General features: G+C 36.7%; 2 protein-coding genes across 2 annotated transcripts in view; both read right to left on the bottom strand.

Annotated features, from left to right (window-relative positions):
- The window catches only part of LOC116295679 (uncharacterized), a 52795-nt gene extending 45346 nt beyond the window's left edge, over nucleotides 1-7449 (bottom strand). The window contains exons 1-6 of the mRNA XM_089035642.1: nucleotides 7338-7449; nucleotides 6851-6995; nucleotides 5983-6139; nucleotides 4902-4997; nucleotides 4043-4179; nucleotides 2538-3099 (exon numbers count right to left, since the gene is read on the bottom strand). Of these exons, the coding sequence (XP_088891768.1) occupies nucleotides 2538-3099; nucleotides 4043-4179; nucleotides 4902-4997; nucleotides 5983-6139; nucleotides 6851-6967 (1069 nt within the window). The 5' untranslated portion in view covers nucleotides 6968-6995; nucleotides 7338-7449. The remainder of the gene's footprint in view (nucleotides 1-2537; nucleotides 3100-4042; nucleotides 4180-4901; nucleotides 4998-5982; nucleotides 6140-6850; nucleotides 6996-7337) is intronic.
- Nucleotides 7450-8540: 1091 nt separating this feature from the next.
- LOC116295689 (uncharacterized) lies at nucleotides 8541-11810 on the bottom strand. The gene has a single exon (XM_031703594.2). It carries the CDS (start codon nucleotides 11808-11810, stop codon nucleotides 8541-8543), a length of 3270 nt encoding a protein of 1089 aa, XP_031559454.2.
- Nucleotides 11811-19603: the final 7793 nt, after the last annotated feature.

The following is a 19603-nucleotide window of genomic DNA, read 5'->3' on the forward strand; positions in this document are numbered from 1 at the left end:
ATAGCAGCACATTTTCCAATAACCAAATTATACAGCTAAAAGATATTTCCTTAGGTTCTTAGAATGTCATGGCAATGCGTGAGACACAGACCCAGTATGGGCAGAAGTATATCATGTTGGTAGAAACCGACCAAACGGGGAGTTTGGGCGTCTGCTACTCCAACAAACAGATTGAAACATACCTGCAAGGAAATCTCTCTGACGAAGAAAAGGAAAAAATACGAGACCCTAAACGCAATTACTTAACACTATTCAACCAACCGCTCGCGGTGTTGACTATTACAGGATGGGGTCGAACACCACAGAGAAATATTATAGTTTATTGCAATATCAAAGTGACTGAGCAAATGGAAAAACACGGCGTCAAGAGTAAGCGAGAGGAACTACTGGAAGAAATAGAAGAACAGAAGTCTAAGATGCAAACGGTTTTGACAGAAAACTGTCAACTCACCCTTCCAATTATTACGAGAGAGAACATGGTGCCATACAAGCACATAAGAAACTTAGCAGAACTACCATTAGGGTCGAGGTGTACTGTACAGGCTATGGGATATTGTGATCACTATGGGCAGCAAAAACTTGTTGTCAAGTTAGATGATGGAGCAGTTTACCAGGCTGGAGAAGACTTAGAGGAGCAAAAAGAGCAAGCTTGCATATGGAAGTATAATAATAATAACCAAAACGAAACACTCCACTACTCGTAAAAAGTTTGCCCTCTGTTAAATTGTACAAACTGGTGATTGGGCTGGTGTCCTACACTATGACAAAGTAACCCTTTTACCACCAAACAACAAGCGAAAGTTTTTTAAAGTCCTAGATGTCCAATCCGTAGAACATAAAGGACAGAAACGAAAACTGTTGTTAGTAGAAGACGGTGCTGTGTATAAAGTTAAGCGATCTAGGTTGGAAGACACTGTAAAAGCAGGACAATTTATTTAAAAAACATACGCTCGTGTAACTCATTTAATTAGTTGTCAATATACACACTGTAGTACTTTTCTACGTATAAAATAAATAAACTATACAAGGAACTATTATAATGTAGTCGTATCTCTTTGTTTAACTATACCCGTCAACTGACAAGATTTTGACTTAAATTTCTCGCTCCACTGCATTTTGCCTCGGTCTCATGTTTTGTCCCAAAAATGTATACATTTTCGTATTCGTGTCACCCCATTTTTCTCCCTTTTGAAGACAAAGCCAAAGTTAAGGTGTAAGAGTGAGCTAAAAATAGATATAGCCTATCCAAAACGGGATAGAGAGAGCACCGGAGTTTTCGAAACGGCTTCTGATTGGTTCTCGGGACCTATGAGGTGATTCTAAAAATAGATATGACCTATCCAGAGGGGGGGGGGGGGGGGGGGAATGCTCAGAAGCGGCTATGATTGCTTCTCAAAACCTATGACGTCATAATAGGGGTTGTTCTAAAAATAGATATGACCTATCCGAAGAGGTGTGACGCCACTATAAAGAGGGTGACGTCATTTTATGAGGCTGACGTCATTCTTAGGGTTGATCCGCGATCCGCCCTGATCCGCCCGTTGGTGAACCCCTATTCTGTATGCTATTATATTATAAGGATTTGTATGGGAAAATATGCTGGATGGCAAAGCTTTGCCAGCACTTTTTCCCAAATAAATCCTTATATATTAATCTATTTTATATTTTATGCCATTTATCCTATAGTCAATAATATGAGCTGAAACTTCGCTCGTTTCATCTCTAAAGTTCGTTTTCACATAACTGCTCGTTTTAAGGGAGGTAGGGTCACGTGACCTGTTAGTACAAGTCGTCTATTGCAGTGACCTTTCACGAGCATTTTAGTCCTCCAGTGCCTTCAGTGTCTTTTCACGAATATCAGTCAGGTCACGTCGTTAGCAGTTTCTCCGATTCTCTCTCTCTTTCTTTCTTTCTTTCTTTCTCTCTTTAATTGTTTTCCATCGAAGTAGTAATTGTTCTCATGCATTTTCTGGGTGTATTTTAATAATAATTACTAACTATTTTCTACCTTCCTACAATACCACATCTGATTTAAATCAAATTTCCGCATGGCAAACTCGTGGATATCCTATGAATCCTACTTGCACTCTTAAGATATTGGGTTCCCTGTGCTTTGACTCTCACATCCCCCTGACAACAGGGACGTTATACGTGTTAGATTACCTCATGTCTTGTCCCTCTCATTGATTTCTCTCGAAGATATTCAATTTCAGAAATCATTCATACAATAAATAGCTACTCAAGCCTTTATTGGATAAGAACTCCGTGTTTGTAAGAAGAACGAGAATAGGTTTCGTGTAACGTTTGTAAGAATATGACGTAAGACAATTGATATACGTTTAATTATCGATCAGTTATGAAAGTAGTGAGTGAGTCAGTGACACATTTGCATATCGAGACCCCTCACAATAACTCGTTTCTACGCTTCGTGTATCCACAACTTGCAAATGACTAAGATACGCTACTATTTGACCAACACGCCAAAAAACGAAAAGTATAAGTAGACAATATTAGACAAGATTATATTAGATTCATACCTTTTGTTGCAGAATCTCTTCTGGAAGCTTTAACAACCTTTTGCCCTTGTGCAGGAAGCTTCCTTCCAGCCCCTGATACATCGGTTTGACTACCTCCCAAGCAGTGCTGCAGGGTACTGGTTTGTCTGTCCTTCTGCCCTTGTGCAGGCGACATCCTTCCAGCCCCCGATACATCGGGCAGACTTCCTCCCAAGCTGGGCTGCAGGGTACTTGCCTGCATGGTAGATTTCCTACCTGTCTTGTCGTCAATTTTCCTCTGTTCTTCTTGGTATGCCTGGGGCATCTTGACCTGTGCAGGGACAAATCTCTTGATGGCAGATTCTTGAAGTGGAGAAATAGAAGAACTATTTATTGATGTTTGTGGAGTTTTGGTACTTCCTTCTCTTGTATCTACTTCCATATTTTGTGAATTATCATCACAGACAGAAAATTTGTTTTGGTGGAGTTGATTTTCTCCACTTTTGATCTGTTTTTGAATGGGTTTTTGATTGCTTTTTTGAAGAGACTTTTGATTTTTTCTGGATTGCGTCGAGTCTGATGACCTTGAAGCACATGACGCACCCTTGATCGAAGGAAAGAAAAAATAATAATTCAGCATCCTAGCGCAATATGTCTCCTTATTGTTCTATACTTTGATGGAATCAAGCCTTTTGCACCACCTTGTCTCATCATAAACAGAAAGCATTTGGCATAGTTTTTCATTTCCTTAAAAACATCTGGCAAAAAGCAAAAACTTGCTGTGCATGGATTTGGCAGTAGATTCATACTTTCATTCCATTTCCCATTTATTCATTCATTCCTCCATTTTTCACTTCTCCATTCATTTTCCCTTTTTGTTACATTTTATTTATCATAGATACCCAACAGTTATTATAGTTTATTTATCATAGATACCCAACAGCCCATCTGTCCTCCACTCCTCCCTCCATCCGGCCTTTCATCGTTTCCCTTGTTTTCCTTTCTCTCCCTCCCTTCCTTACATTCTTTTATAGTTTTCATAAGCCTACTTTGTTATTGTTCATTGTTCATCCATCCATTTATTCATCTATCAATCCTTCTCCCCTTGCCTTCCCTACATTCTTTTATTATTTCCATAAGTGTACTTTGTTTTTGTCCATTGTCCATCCATCCATCATTTCTTCTCTCCATCCATTCCTTACATTTTTTTATTATTTTCATAAGTGTACTTTGTTTTTGTCCATTGTCCATTGTCCATCCATCCATCCATCCACCCATCCACCCATCCATCCACCCATCCGTCCACCCATCCATCCACCCATCCATCCATCCATCAATCCTTCTCTCCATCCATTCCTTACATTTTTTTATTATTTTCCTAAGTCTACTTTTCTTTTGTCCATTGTTCCTATCTCCATTCACCTGTCCATCCCTCTCTCTTCCACCTCGCCTCCTTGCCCCCTATCCTGCTTGCTGTCGCCCCTTCTTGCAGCCTCCCCCCTGCCGCCTGCCTCCCCCCATCCTTTTATTGTGTTTCATAAGTTTACCTTGTTTTCTGATTCAGTCTTTGTGTAATTGCTCCCTAGGTTGTTAGACAAATTATTTTGGTTTTTCATGTTTTTTTCTTCATTTGCTGGCTTCTCTTCTTGGACTGTACTTGTCTTTACACTTTCAAACTCTTTAACTATCAACAAAGGTACATACAGTATTGGTGTAGGCAGATGAGCATCAAAGTCTAACTCTATATCAGGGAATCAAGATGTCGTAGCAGAAGTACACTTGCCTCTCACATCTGGAGGGTCAGGTGTGAGTCCTGGATTGGGCTTTGCAAGTTTGTTGGGTCTCTTCATTGAATCAAGGGTTTTTCTTCAGGTTCTATGGTTTCATTCCCCCCCCCCCCCCCCCCAATCCACAAAACCTACGTGAAGTATGATGCTAAATTAAAATTTTAACTGTGAGTTAGCAATACTTTAAATCTAATCTTATCACCTCAGAGGTTATTTCAGGGTTCGATATGTTAGTTAGGTATTTCCCAACTTTGATCAGCCCAGAGGTTTGATGTGTAGGTTAAAGTAGCTGTGCCCTTACTTTGTTCAGCCCAGAGGTTGTTTAGAGTTTGATCTGTGAGTTAGCCTTGCACTGGGATCACCTCAAAGGTTGTTTCAAGGGTTACCGATAAAATTTGAAGTTTTGTAGAATAATTAATTTTGTTTGTTCTACTGACTACAAGTATAAAAAAGACAGGTAATTCACTATCACTTGATAATGGAGTCATGATGGCACCGAAACATCATGAAATAAAGACTATATGTTTCCTATCACTGTCTTTTTTATTATTATGCTTATCCAAGCAACTACTTATCAATACAAGTATAAAGTAGCAAATAAATACTTTGGCAGCATTACCTTCTCTTTCACATCTAACATCCTCTTTATCTTTCTTCGTTTTTGTCTTAACATCTTTTTGTTCATCACTGGAATCACCTTCATCATCATGGGAACCTGTAAAAGTTCATCAAAATTATTACAAATTGTAAAGAGTTAATATATAATTAATGAATAATATGATGCATAATAATATTCATTCAAGACAAGCAAATTCTACCAAAAACTATATATAGTTATATCCTGATTCAATGCAGAAAACTTCATATCTGTTTCTACTTCTGAGAATCTCTACAAGAATTTTTCTTACTAAGTGAGGGAAACTAGAGCCCATGGTGGCATAGGAAAACACCTGGCAGTTGACGGTGGACGCGCTACTGTCAGCCAACGAACAGTCAACACTTAACCAACACTTGTCCGACACATTACCAACACTGGTTTATGATTATATCTCCCTACACATCATTTCCCTGCCCTTCTCTCCCTTCCCCAAAGGGTTTATTTTGTGTAAATATAATGTAGTAGTAGTGCATGTAGGGTAAACCTCTCTGAAAATTCCCTTATGGGGAGAGATGGTTGTAAAACCAGTTAAGAAACAGGGGGGTAAAAAAACAAGAACTATATTTCTGTTGCTGTGACACTAATCACGTCCTAAACACAGAGTGGTACTCAATACAATTTTTTAGTCTTATTCTATGTCATCAAACCCATATTTAGGTCATTTTGGGGCGCTAGTATTGGTCGCAACATATGCTAACTGCCAAAGCCAACATACTATAAGGTCCGCTTTTAAATTAACACTTAAATTTTGAACCTTTTTTTTTGTTTTTGCATGGTTCTTTCAGTATTTAAAATAACAGCCAGTCAGTCGCCAGTCATGATCACCAGCCAAAGTAGTCCTTTACTTCAGTCATATCTCATTTCTGGCTCAACGTTACTGGTCAAAATGATCGGCAAGGGAAAAATTTGACCAGACAACTGACTCCAATTCTGGCTGGACATTCTCCAATGACTGACTGTTACTTTAGGCCCTGTTCTTTATTAACGTAATTACTAGCTAGCTAGTAATTACGTTAATAAACTAGTAATATTAATTTTATACCTGATTCATCACTACCATCTCTTGGATTATCAACAGAATCACTCAATACCAGGAGGAAATCCAAACACTTCTCAAGGCCCTGACTCACTTGGGAATACTTGTTAAAGAACTTTTTTCTCTCCTTTTGGTTTAACAACTCAACAGCAGGGTCTACTGCCTAAATCAATAAGACAAGTAGATCTCAGAATCAATAATGTGTAGTTCCATTAATTGTAAATAATATCTCACTTCCATTTATCTTGAGCCTGAGGCAGCGTCCTGTGGACTAATATGCCACCATACAATTTTACCCAGGATATCTTGAGCACCCTGTTATTTCAAACCATTTTTCTCGTCCCAGAAGGTTTGAGATGAGGAGACTCTTGCTATTGTATAGAGGCTTTGCAGCATCACATGACAGTAGCCATGACAAGAGGCAAGAATAATTGAATCTGGTCTAATCTGAATTATATGAGAAAGAATTCAGTTTCCCAGGGGAAAAAGACTATTGTTGTGCCTCCTGTCATAGCTGCCATCATGTGATGCTGCAAAGCCTCTATTTAGAAATGTTTTTAGCATGACTATGTAATAATGGATTATGCATGCGTGGGCATGCATTGTAGTGCACATCAGTTAAGAAAGATCGAAAGATCACTGAACCATGCCTGTGCATATAAGAAAAAATGGCAGTGACCTTGCAATGATAGAGACATGAATAATTGTCCAAGGTGTTAGAAAGATCTCTCTCATTGCAAGGTCACCACCATTCTTGCATTGGTACACAGACATGGTTTAACCACTTTCAAGATATATATTCCAGCTTGTGTTCGCAAGCCTTTGGAATATGGATTTAATGCATAAGATCTGCACATATCCTAATGATACTTACATTACTAACGGTAGTATTTAACACTTGTATAATGTAATCAGACTGTTCTTTAATGCTGTCAATCTTTTCCTGCAACCTCTTGCGTGCATCCCCTAAGGGGTTCTTCTTTGGAGGCATTATTATGTAAAGGATTTCTCTTCACATACTTAATATGTTAGGAAAAATAACGTAACAAAATTAATGCAAAAGCAAGACAATTTGACTGTGAAAGGATTTTAGGAAAAGCTTCTTGCTAATGGAAGCTTGGATATAACATCTGTGGTTTCAGATCATGCAGATTTTAAATACTTTACAAATTTTCTAAATGAAGGAGAATGCCTTTAAAATACCTCTGAATAATACAAAATACTCAGTAACACAAATTTAAACGAATAAACTCGATGAACATTTTTCAAAATATCAGTCAAACCGCGCGAATTAAATTTGTCTAAAATTAAAGAATAAAAACATTCATGGTAAAAAATTCTTTACAAAACTAGATACCAACCTTCGAATTTAACCAGTTTTTCTTATATTTCTTTTAGTTTATATAATATTTACGCAGGATGTAGCAAAAACATTAGGTGTATTGAAGCAGTTCTGGCTCTTGCACATGGAACATATCTGGGTAACCTGGCTCGACACAGGGAGCCCAACTAGGAATTTATCTTCTGCACCAAAGCGCGCGCAAGTGAGCCAACGAGGCGCCTTTTATATTGCTTTTGAAGTGACTGATTTTTTGAAGCATTTTTGAAACGTTTTATGATTTTTTAGTCGATATTCGTTATTGAGATCGATATCTATTCGAAGCGAGCGTAAGAAAATTTTTGCAGCCGTTTGGACTAGATTTAAATTAGCTGGCAGTAATCTTTTAATGTTGTAAAAATTCTGATCACGAGACTCGACTAAATGCGCGAGAAGAACGTGCGCGATACGGGAAAAGACCATACTTGGAATGAGACCGTATTAGCACTTCTCATCTGCTAGCGATCGGGTAAGATAGAGCCTAAAGGCTCACCAATACTCCGTAACTCGTAAGAATACACAGCTTTACTAGTTGGTTAGCCGACTGATAACCTCTATTTATTTAAGGAAAATAAAACGCGCGCGCATACCTCCGGTACTGTGATAAACACGCTGGGAGCTGTACAGGAAGAGAGAAGCACGAGGCGTAGCTAATCGCGTATGTTTCTCTTCCTTATCGAGTGCTCTAGAGCTCCCAGAATGTTAATATCACAGTGCAGAGACATAAGCAACCGTTTTATATTGCTTTTATGAATTTTTTTTGGTAATCAGCGGGCGCGTAATATTTCTCTCTTCTACAGCTCTCAGCCTGCTTATATCACAGTACAGAGTCATGCGCGCGCGTTTGAATATTCTTCGTTATTGATTCAGTAGATAACTTAAGGCCGGTTTAGACGGTACGATTTTCGCCTACAACTATCGTATACAACACGCTCGCGCAATCCTACAACTCGAGTAGTCGTGTTGTATACGATAGTTGTAGGCGAAAATCGTACCGTCTAAACAATACAATACAATACAATAACTTTATTTATACTTGAATTACAAGATAGCAAGTACATGCTAATATCTCCAAGTTATAAATAACCTAAACTAAAAATTAAAATTACATGATGCTAATATAAAAATATGGATGTAAACAATGAAATAAATATATGTATATATGTAAAATAAAATTAAAATAGAATTATCCTCTACAAAAGGTACAACAGTCAATATCAAATTTGACTTTGGAAATTTCCGATTTAAATTTACTTAATTCGTGCAACAATCTCATGTTGTTAGGAAGAGAATTCCATAACTTACTACCCTGATAAGCCAAGGAATGAAGACCATAACTAGTGGTGTTTACTCTAGGTACTATAAGAATGTTATCACCCCGTAAATTAATGCTACAATTACGTAGTGTAAATAACTTAGAAATATATTCAGGAACCAGTCCGTGCAGAGCCTTAAATACTAATATTAAAATATTGTGCATTCTCCTATTATACAAAGTAGGATGATTAATACGCAACAATAATTCCTCATATGTGAATTTTAAATCTCTATCGATAGTTACACCTAGTAACTTGACATCATCTGCAAGACTGACCACCTCACTACCAATGGAAAAACAAGGTGTGTTTATGCCCTTGCTCTTGCCTAGCCACATGGTAGTACATTTATCAGGATTCATCATGAGGCCGTTGGAGCAGAACCACGAATGAGCAGTGAGAAGATCAGACTGCAGATGCCTATGTAGTAGAGAAACATCATTACTAACATCAAAGATCTGGGTATCATCAGCATATGAACTAACCTTAGACTGAAGCTCAGATAATAACAAATCATTGAGGAAAATATTGAAGAGGAGAAGGCCTAATACAGACCCTTGAGGAATTCCTCTGATAAGTGGGCTCCAATCAGAAAACTGGTCACCCAATTTAACTCTCTGAAAACGATCCGTAAGATAATTCCCTATAAGTGAACAACTATTAAAGGATAAACCATAAGCAGCAAGTTTAGCTAGAAGTAAGTCATGTGGCAAGCTGTCAAATGCCTTGGACAAATCAATACCAATAATAGATGCAAAATGCTGCTTGTCCAGACCACTCCTAAACTCTTCTAATAAATTAAGCAAAGTAGTCTCGCAGCTATAATGCTTACGATAAGCTGACAAAAACTGGGACAGCTTGTCACAAAAGAAATTATTTAACTGACCTGCAATGACTCGTTCAAAGATATTACCAAAGGCAGCTAAGGTAGTAATGGGTCGATAGTTACCCTTCGAATATTCAATGCCCTTTTTATATATAGGTGTGACCTGACCCAACTTCCAACAAGTAGGGAAAGTACATGTCATAATAGCATAATTAAATAAATTAGAGATAACTCGAGAAATAACAGGAATACTATCTTTAACTAGGCGAATAGGAATGTTATCATAACCTGATGACTTTGATGAAGAAAGAGAAAGCACTATATCAGTAATAGTAGAAGCACAAGTGGTATGAAAGCTAAACTGATTATTCTGATTATTAACTCCTAACATACAATTATTTATAGTGCAGATACTGGGATGGTTTGAAAAACCCGTACCATATACTTCATTGCTAGGCAAAGGGAAATTCTCACAAATACTAGTGAAATAATCATTAAATAATTTTGCAATAGTAGACTTATCAGTGATAAAGTCATTATTTTCTTGTAGAACAATGTCATTAGCTTGTCCTTTCTTAGAATGGAAAAGAGAACCAAAGAATTTCCAAAAATCTTTAGGCTTAGAAGAACATCGATCTGCTTTCAAATGAAAATAACTTGCAATTGACTTCCGTCTAAGTGAAGTGCACAAATTTCTTTGCTTCTTGTACAGATTCCAGTTAGTAGGGCTGGGATCACGTCTATATTTACGCCATAATCGGTTTCTGTGTCGAATAGCTTTTCGCCACTGAGGAGTCAGGTAAGGTACATGGCCACCCCTGAGATGGAACTGCTTAATTGGAGCATGAGTATCTATGACATCAGTAAATAATTTACTAAAGGCCCAGGCCTGGTCAGACACATCATCAAATACGGAGATAACATGAAAGGGTGTTAAGGCAAGGTCTTCTAAGAGTTTATCTTTATTATAAACTTTGAAGTTCCTATAAGTAACTTTCCTTGATCTATGATAATTGGAAAATGTTCTCATAATGGTGTAAACCAATGAATGGTCACTGAGATGTGGTTCAAAAACTCCAGACGATAGAAACCTTCTCCTGTTACTAGTGAGGATTACATCAATGAGAGTTTGTGATGATTGACTAATCCATGTGGGTTTGTCAATCAAACAGTCCAGATTAAATATATCACATAAGTCCACAAGGTCACGGCCACTGACATCTGGATCCATTAAATTACAATTTAGGTCACCAAGTAGAATGAGGTCATCACACATTGATGAAGCAGAGTCTAGTAAGCTGAATAGCTCATTAAACCATACAGCTGAGGTGATACTGGGTGGTCGATATGCACCAATCACCAAGAGCCATTTCTTGCCTATCTTTAATTTAATTGAAGTGGCCTCAAGTTTGTTTAAGGTAGGCATCTGGATATGATGAAAAACAATACTAGAGCGCCAGAAAATCATAACGCCACCACCACGAATAGATCTATCACATCTCATGAATCTGTAGCCTTCGACAGCAAACTGAGAGTCAGGGAACGACTCATCAATTTTAGTCTCTGTTAATACCAGGACGTCGAAAAGTCGAGATAGCAACCAAGTCTTAATAACGTGAAACTTAAATCCAGCTATACTATTCACATTCAAGTGTGCTAGTTTAAAGTTCCTTTCGTAGGGCTGGAGAAAGTCCCGGAGGCTATTAGCCTCGGCTTCGCGACTATCATTGAGAAGAGAACCAGAATGAATAGAATCATTGAGGTTTAAATCGTCGAGCTCCAAATTGCTGATATTAGCAAACGGTAACGACTGTAGATCCAATATACATGTAGGGCATGTCCAAGCAAAATTTAGGGTATTTTGCAGGTTTCTATATTCAGTAGGTGAGACGCCGCCACATTTGATGTGACACCACTTGAAACATAAGTCACATTCAATTGCTCGATGAGTCTTGGCCACAGTCTTCATACAAACAGAACACAAGGTATTAGTACTGTTCCCTGAGAAGATAGGCCCTGGATTAGGGTTGATATCACCACTAGTAGCAAGTCTATTCAAATTAAAAGTAATTTGAGCATTGGGATAACGGCAAATTCGAGTAGAAAAGTACTTTCTTCCACGTGGTCTTGTCAAATAATCGTAACCAGCAAGAAAATAAGCCGTCCTTCCACTGATAAGCAAGCCATGGTTAATAATAAACGACACTCCGAACTTCTGGTAATCAGAAATTTGATCAGAAAGTTCAAAAGACAACGAAAATCCCAAGAGAAGTAATAAAATGGCGGAGCTCAAAAATACACGTCTTGCCGCCATGCTGACCGCTGACCGAGAAAACCGGCCTTTAGAAGTATATCCCTCATCAGCGTGTAGCAAAGTATATTTCTTTTTGTCGACGTACTCAGCACCATTAAGGCATGGCTCTTTTGAGGAAGTGATGGAAAATCAGTTATTTATTCACATCTTTGACAGTTTACTATGAATCTTTCCCAAATTTGGCTCGTAGTAGTAATTCTTCAAGGCAAGCAATTACCGCATATCTGTTACCATGGAAACCAGGTCACGTGACCACAAGGTCCGCCATCTTGGATTTTTTTTAAAAATCGTTTGTAGGCATTGTAAATATGAATAGTAATCTGCATTTTCATGACTTTTAAAGATGTTTTGGTACGTTTACAAACGGCTTGTTTAAAAATTCAAGATGGCGGCCTTGTGGTCACGTGACTTAGTTTCCATGGTAACCAAGTCTCTAAGGTTCCTTCTTTTCACAAAAGACATTAACTTGCCAAGTTTGGGGAAGATTCGTAGAAAACTGGCTTTGATATAGCTAATCAGTTTTTCATCTGAGAGCCATGCCTTAATGATGCTGAGTAGTTTTGCAGAAAATGTCGTTTACGTGGCGGGAGCGTGATAGAAAGAAACATAGAAACAAAGGAAAGGAAAAAAGGAAGGAAAATGAAAGGAAATATAAGACTCAAGAGAAAAGAAAGGAAAGCCAGAAACCAGAGACGGAGTCGTATATCCTTTGTTCAATTTATGGAAGTCTGCACGGTATTGTTTAAATCCAAATTCATTATCCTAAGCTATTGTTTTATTGTCTTTGTGGCTCGGTTGCCTTGTAACACCAAGAAAAAGCTGGTTTTATTCCCTTCTAGCGGTATAATTTAAAGTAGAGAGTAAAGAAAAATTGGGAGAGAGGATTTGATAAAATCTGAAAGTCAAGTAAAAGGAAAGGGAGAAGGAAGAATGGAATAATAATAAAGCGGATAAATATGAACGATTCATTAGTCATTTTGTTCAAACTTTATTTTTATTGGCTTATATAGTCTCTAGTACATATTCAATTTCACTGATAATATAATGATGTCCTGTGACATCTTCATGGCGCAGTCATTCCAATAAACCTTAGCACTCTATACGGATATAGTGTCCATTCAGTTTGCAAAAGAACAGAGAAGGAGACAGTTTTTCGTCTAATAGTTGTTATTTGATAACTGAATTGTATTGCCAAGGGTTTACTAGAACGACTCGATCAATAATTTGTATTTTTTATAATTTGTAATTTGCATAAGTTTTTTTTTTTCCACTATTGATTATTAGTAACGCATTTTCATTTTTAAGGGTATATTTGTTTTAGGATAAGAGAATTGCATGTGGCTGCTGGACTTGAACCGGCACGTATTATTATATGTAAGTGCATTTATTGTAATGCACATATATGAGAAGTAGTTATTATATTTTATGATATTTCATTATATATCAATCTTTTTCTTTTTCATTTTATAGTCATTGTATATAGTGGTTTTTAAAAACCCGTGAAACAAAGTGTAATAAATAAGGTGTAATAAATTGTAACACCGTGAAAACACAAAAGAAAATCAAAAGAAAATGCGGACAATAGTGTATTAAGTGTAATACGCTAAAGTGTATTTCACGTGTTTTTGAAAACCATTCTATGACATTTAATTAAGGCATATAATATTTCTTACTTTAGGCAGTGGAGCCAGCTACAAACCTGCTAGCAATAAAAAGCAGAAAGAAATTTTCAATAGTAGAAGTTCAAGTGGAGAACAAAATCCGAATTTGCATGGATTTCCTGCAGGCGTTGGAAAGTACCAGAGAAGATATTACTTCACATATAAAGGAAGTAATTATTATTATATTTTATTATATTTCATTTTATTACATTAATTATTATTATATTTCATTATACCTAATTTAACAGTGGAGCCAGCTACTGAACCCCTCAAAATTAAAAGCATGAAGGAGAACGAACGTTTTTTCAGTGAAAATTCCATAGTGATGGAGAACTGGACAGTTGTTTAGAATTTTTTTAATTATATTGAATTAAGTTTCTTAATTTCTTCTTTTAATTTAGGCAGTTGAGCCAGCAACTGAACTAATAAAAATGAAACAAAGAAGAACATTCCTCAAAAACAAAAACTAAGTGATGGAGAAACTGGACAGTTGTTTAGAATTTTTTAATTATATTTAATTTCTTAATTTCTTCTATTAGTTTAGGCAGTGGAGCCAGCAACTGAAGCAATAAAAATAAAAAACAGAAGAAAATTCTACCAAAAAAAGAAAGGTGATGGAGAATCTGGACAAGTGTTTGGATTCTCTTAAAAATGCGGGCTTCCGCTAGGCTTTTTTCAACTATATTCTGTTTAAATATCTGTGTCTTTAATTAAGTTATTTCGTTATATCATTTCTATGATATAAATGAATTATGCGAAACAAAAACAACTTCGGGAAAAATAGAGAATGAATACCGACTGCCAAACCGGCTCAGCTGAGGGTAATTTCCCGCTGGCATTCAAACATCCAAAACTGGTAAAACAAATAATATAATGATTTTAAACAAATTCATTAATTGCAAAAAAGAAAATTAAGGTAAGAAAATAAAATAAAGGTTTCCATATGAAAAACCCAACCGCTAAATAGACTCAGCTGAGGGTTTCGCAGTTATATTCAAACAAAGGAATTAATGTATTATGCCAGAATAACTACTTACTGCAAGTCGTAAATTATCATTAACATTTTTTTTAAGCATATCTTTTGTTTTGTTAAGAGAATTTATTATCGTACAAGTGATTTTTTTTTATGATGCATATATAAAACTTAAATATTATATTTTTATATTATTTAAAATGAGGTGCTGCCGATTGGACAAGACAAAATTAAATTCCCTTACAAAAAGTACGGGGATGGGAAAATTTTGGTCGAGGGTTTTCCCCTCGGCCAATTCAAACATCCTAAAAATTTTGGCACATTAAATTTGAAAAAGATTTTAGACAAGGCGGCTCAAATCGTCGTCCGAGGTAAGTTTTGTATATAGGTCAGGAATTGAATCCTATATGCAATAACAAAAATATGCAACGAAAAAGCAAACAAATAAAAAAAACAAGCTTGATCCTTACTTAAATGGGACAGCAAGAGAGGTAATTAATGCCACTAGATTGACCGAGAAACAAATAAAAGCGTGGTACAACCCCACCAAGCTTTAACGAAGAAGAGGAAAAGCAGTGAGACTGCACGGCATATTGATTTAATATATTATATTAACCTTTTCTTATCTAAATAATACCAAATTTATATAGCATTTTATATATATATCCATGAAATTTTTTTTAAAAAGCTGTGTTTATAAAGCTATGTATATTTATTACTCAAGAACTAATGTTATGAATTTTCAGGTGCTGCTCTTGGAGAAAGAGAATGTAACACGGTTTCCATACCGTTAATATTTTGAACTGCGCAGGCTCAGTTGAGCAAAACAATAGTAAGATTGAGGGTTTTCCATTACCTTTCACCCACCCGAAAAATTACGGCTTAAAGAACCTGCAGCTGATTATGGATAAAGAAAAAGAAATCCTCAATCGAGGTACGTTGGAATTACTTTACATGTTACATGTTTTTGTGACCTGTAAACCCTAGAATATTCCAATACTTTTTTTTTTTTTTTTTATAATCATAGTGAATAAAAGGCATTACGTCATTAAGAGCTGGTGGTCGAGAATGGACCAACGACGCCGCTGAAGGAACGAGCAAAATAATAATCAAATACTTTAATGCTAGCGTTCCGGCTTCAAAAACAAGAGCACTGCTTCAGTACGAGATATATACCTGTTTTGGGACATTTCTGCGGTATCTTTCATATGTACTAGCTGTATTCATTCGTCCATCTGTCCAATCATGCAGCTGCTTCATCCATTCATATATCTACATATTTTGTTTACAAGCGGCAATCACATCTGGGCTGGTTCGTTCCGGACAAGGTACAAGAGGTTCTACTGGCAGTTATTTCTTCTTGTGCATACATGTGCTGTTTTTATATTTTATACGTCTTTCGCTGAAAAGGAAACATGCTAAAGTATTTCTAAATAAAACACATGCAAGTATTATAATCACAACATGGTCCAATCTTATCTAATCCAGACCCTGTACACGCGTATCGATCTGGATATTTTTTTAAACGGAGTTTTTTTTTAAAGGAACCTTTAAATCCGAGTGTATTTGAATTCTCAACTGAAAATGGAGTTGTAAAAGACAACTTTTCCGCGCTGCCATCTCGACAACATCATCAGGTCTAATGAAAACAGTGTAAACTCTTTTACAACTAGTTATTTATTACTAAAATGCACCTAAAAGTATCTTTATATCAAGCAACTAAAAATGCAAGGAAAAAACGTAGTAAAGTTGACATTACCTTCTTTTTAATATCGCCTCCAGGCATCCTTGCACTTTACTTTCTTAACTCTTTTATTTTTAGTGTATTCGATTCAATGCTCTTCAGTTATTCGTTCGGCAATTCCTTGTTGGGGCTGTGTTGACTAGAAGTTCATATTTTTTCCAATGAACCGTAGTCTGAAACAAATATAAAAACATTACTCACTCGTAAGCTAAAGAATTATATTTTAAGGTAGTCGGTCATATCCGGACCTATTTATTTAAATCTTTGCACGGGTTTAAAATTTCACGGTTTCAAGAAAATGAAAAATGGATTTAGTCTCGGTAACAAAAGAAACCAATAAAAACTCGTAATAAGGCTAGCCAGAAATCACGCAGTTGATGCAGAGAAGCACATGGATTATAGTATAGCAACTGAATATGCCGGATAGCACACGAAAAACTACTTTTCACAGTGTATTTTTAACTGTCGTCCGAACCGAAGGACCAATTCTGAAAGAACCTGAAATTATTTCCCACACAGAAGAGTTGTGCGAGACTTTAGCGTGTGAAAGACTGAAGGAAGAGGTATTAGAACCTAGCTGACGATGGAATTTCGTTTGAACGAATCAAAAACTAAATATACTAACCTTAGAATGCAACCATTTTCCCCGCTATCCTTTCGATAGAGGATTTGTAGAATTATGTAGAAGTTTCATTTAGAATATATATGTCTTTTACAGATCTCTTTGCGACGACATCCACTCGCAGTTGAACTCTAATTTTTCTGATCAGGGAAACCGCTTTATATGATAAGTGAAGCCCAGTAACAAGATATTCACGTGCCATTCCCTTGAGAATGATTCTCTTGTCTTCCCGAGACGCACGGGAAGATATCGTCATTGTTGAGGCTCAATACAAGTACAGAGCGTTTTCACGTGACGTCACAGCGTCCATTATGGGGTACCAAAACAATACATTTTCTATCCTCTGGGAATTGAACTCTACTTTTATGTAAATACTGTGCAGAAAGTTTCTATTGTTTATGGCTGCCTTCTCACGTGAGTGAAAACCTCTATACATTTGGCGTAAAATTTTCCCATTTCATACCACTTGTTATTCCCTTGAGTATCATTTCTTTGTTAACGGATGCACGTGAAATTCAAACAAAGAATCTTATTTTTCTCATGAAAATTACGTAACATGATCTGAAATGGGAAAACATTACGACTATTAAAGGTGTAGAAATTCATAGTAAACTTTGAATGCGATGCTGACATGGAAATACAAAAGAAAAGCCACAAATTTGATCGAGAAAAAGTGTGATTTTCAGAGATAAAAAGGTCTAATGCACTAGTCAATTGAAACCCCCGCCCCCCGACCCCCGCGGCTAGCGGGGCACTGAACGGGGACGTGACGCGTTTTTAATGTGCTTTTAAGAGCATGATTGCACCGGGGGTTCGGGGATTTAACGAATGGTTTTCTCAGCGGGGAATCGAGCGGGGATTTTAACGCTCGTTTGAATATGTAAGGGCCTGGAAACAAGAGGTCAGCCATCTTGAAAAATACCAAGAAGGCGTTGTGATTCCAAGCACAGGCAGCCCGTAGCCTAGTACAGAACAGTATGTTCTACACAAAACACATGCTCCCCGGGACATGCTCAAACAAACTTATAGCAGTTTCTACCTATACATTTTTACACTGAACTCCACTGATAAGAACCTTTCTTAAAATTGTAGCCTTAATAGGTTCTCAATGTGGAAGGGTCTTAAAGTGAGAATATTAGCCTAACAGGTTCTTTAAAAAAACCCAGGTTCTTATACGCGGGTTTTGTTCAGTCGTTTCGGTCAGTTCGAATGTAGAATCAGATCATGATTAATCTATTAAAACTAATGCTTCGCAATATTTACAAGCATTGTTCATTTTTAATTCACTACCATTGAATTCTCAGCTGACTAGACGTAAACCTAAACGTTTTCGCACGATTTGAGGTTCAGAGCCCATGAAAATATTGAGCATTGAATATTTAGTACATGGAACACACAACAATTGGCTCTGTGTAGCACAAGAATTTGGAGTTGGCGTGAAATGTGTTTCTTGTTGACTACTAAACCTAAAATAACGGGGCCACAATAGCGGGGGTTTTAACAGTGAATGTGCCCCCGACTACCGGGGGAAATGTCTGATTTTAAGACCACTCAAATGTTAAATTCTCCGGTATTTCGCGGGGGTCGGGGGGTGGGGGTTTCAATTGACTAGTGCATAATGAGCCTCAACAATGTATATGCCTTGTTTATCTTCCAGTGAAGTAGGATAGTTTTCTACTTCAGCAACGTTTCGTTGTGTATCATGGCTCGCAACATCGATTGCATGCAACATTGCGCGCAATGCAGTGACATAAAAAGCCGTTTTTAACTCGTGGATACGCGAAGCGTAGAAACGAGTTATTGTGAGGGGCCTGAATATGTAAACGTGTCACTCGCTCACCGATATTAAGTAAATACGTTTCCCGATGTTTCCTGACAGATTTGCCGCCTTTGGAGACATTTAAGAAAACATGTTTTTGGTAATCACGTACAAAGAATGTTACCCTCTAGAGAGTGACACGCGTGGTCTGAAATGGCCAAAAATACAATGTTAAGATGAACAAGATTCGGATAAAAATTAACTCAAACAGAATATTTCCAAGAGGCTTGAAATGGAAGTAAACTATGATGTTTATAATTTATTTGGTGACTGCGTGCTTTTGAGATGATCTTTCAGTTAATTACTGGGTTTTGTAAATTAAATGGTCCGAGTACTAGTAAATACTTTGCATTTAAGTATGTATTTGATAGAAGGCGTTGATTATTAGTTTCAATCGAAATGAAAAGAAAACAAACAAACAAACAAACAAACAAAAAACAAAAAACAAAAACAAAAAACAAAAAACAAAAAAACAAAAACAAATAGAGTGCCGAATAGAGGAAAACTAATAAAATAAAAAGTTGATAAGTAAGAAAGGAATTAGTGAATAATATAGTGGATACAAAGTTTATTATAATCTCTTTTTATCTGGAATAAATTTTAGGTCATCATCTGAATGTAAACGCCAAAAAATATTCTTTTTGTAGATGTCGGATTCAGCAACACACGACATCTCTTATCTCAAAGCACCATATCTTTTCCTTTAACTTTATTAGTGAAAAGAATGAAGTCTAATGGATTCTAGGTAAAGAAAGCGACTAGGAAAGAAAGCGACTATAAACGACTAATAAGCTTGTTGATTACACGAAAACAAGACAACATGGGCGTCGCTCATTTAATAAAGCGTAAAGGTATTTTGGTTTTTCTCGCTCGAACCTTGGCAAGTCAGAAGCAATAAATATGTCCTAGACATTCGATTTTTCGATGAAGAAGAAGGATATTGTAATGTTTTCAACGAACTACTCTACGGAGAC

The sequence above is a fragment of the Actinia tenebrosa genome, unplaced genomic scaffold (assembly GCF_029948245.1).
Source record: "Actinia tenebrosa isolate PJP-AT-01 unplaced genomic scaffold, QUT_ActTen_1.0 PGA_scaffold3__52_contigs__length_22856419, whole genome shotgun sequence".
In the NCBI taxonomy this organism is placed as follows: Eukaryota; Metazoa; Cnidaria; class Anthozoa; order Actiniaria; family Actiniidae; genus Actinia; species Actinia tenebrosa.

Excerpts from the sequence above, each read along its gene's own strand:
- LOC116295689 (XM_031703594.2), bottom strand. The coding sequence starts at position 11,810 with ATGGCGGCAAGACGTGTATTTTTGAGCTCCGCCATTTTATTACTTCTC.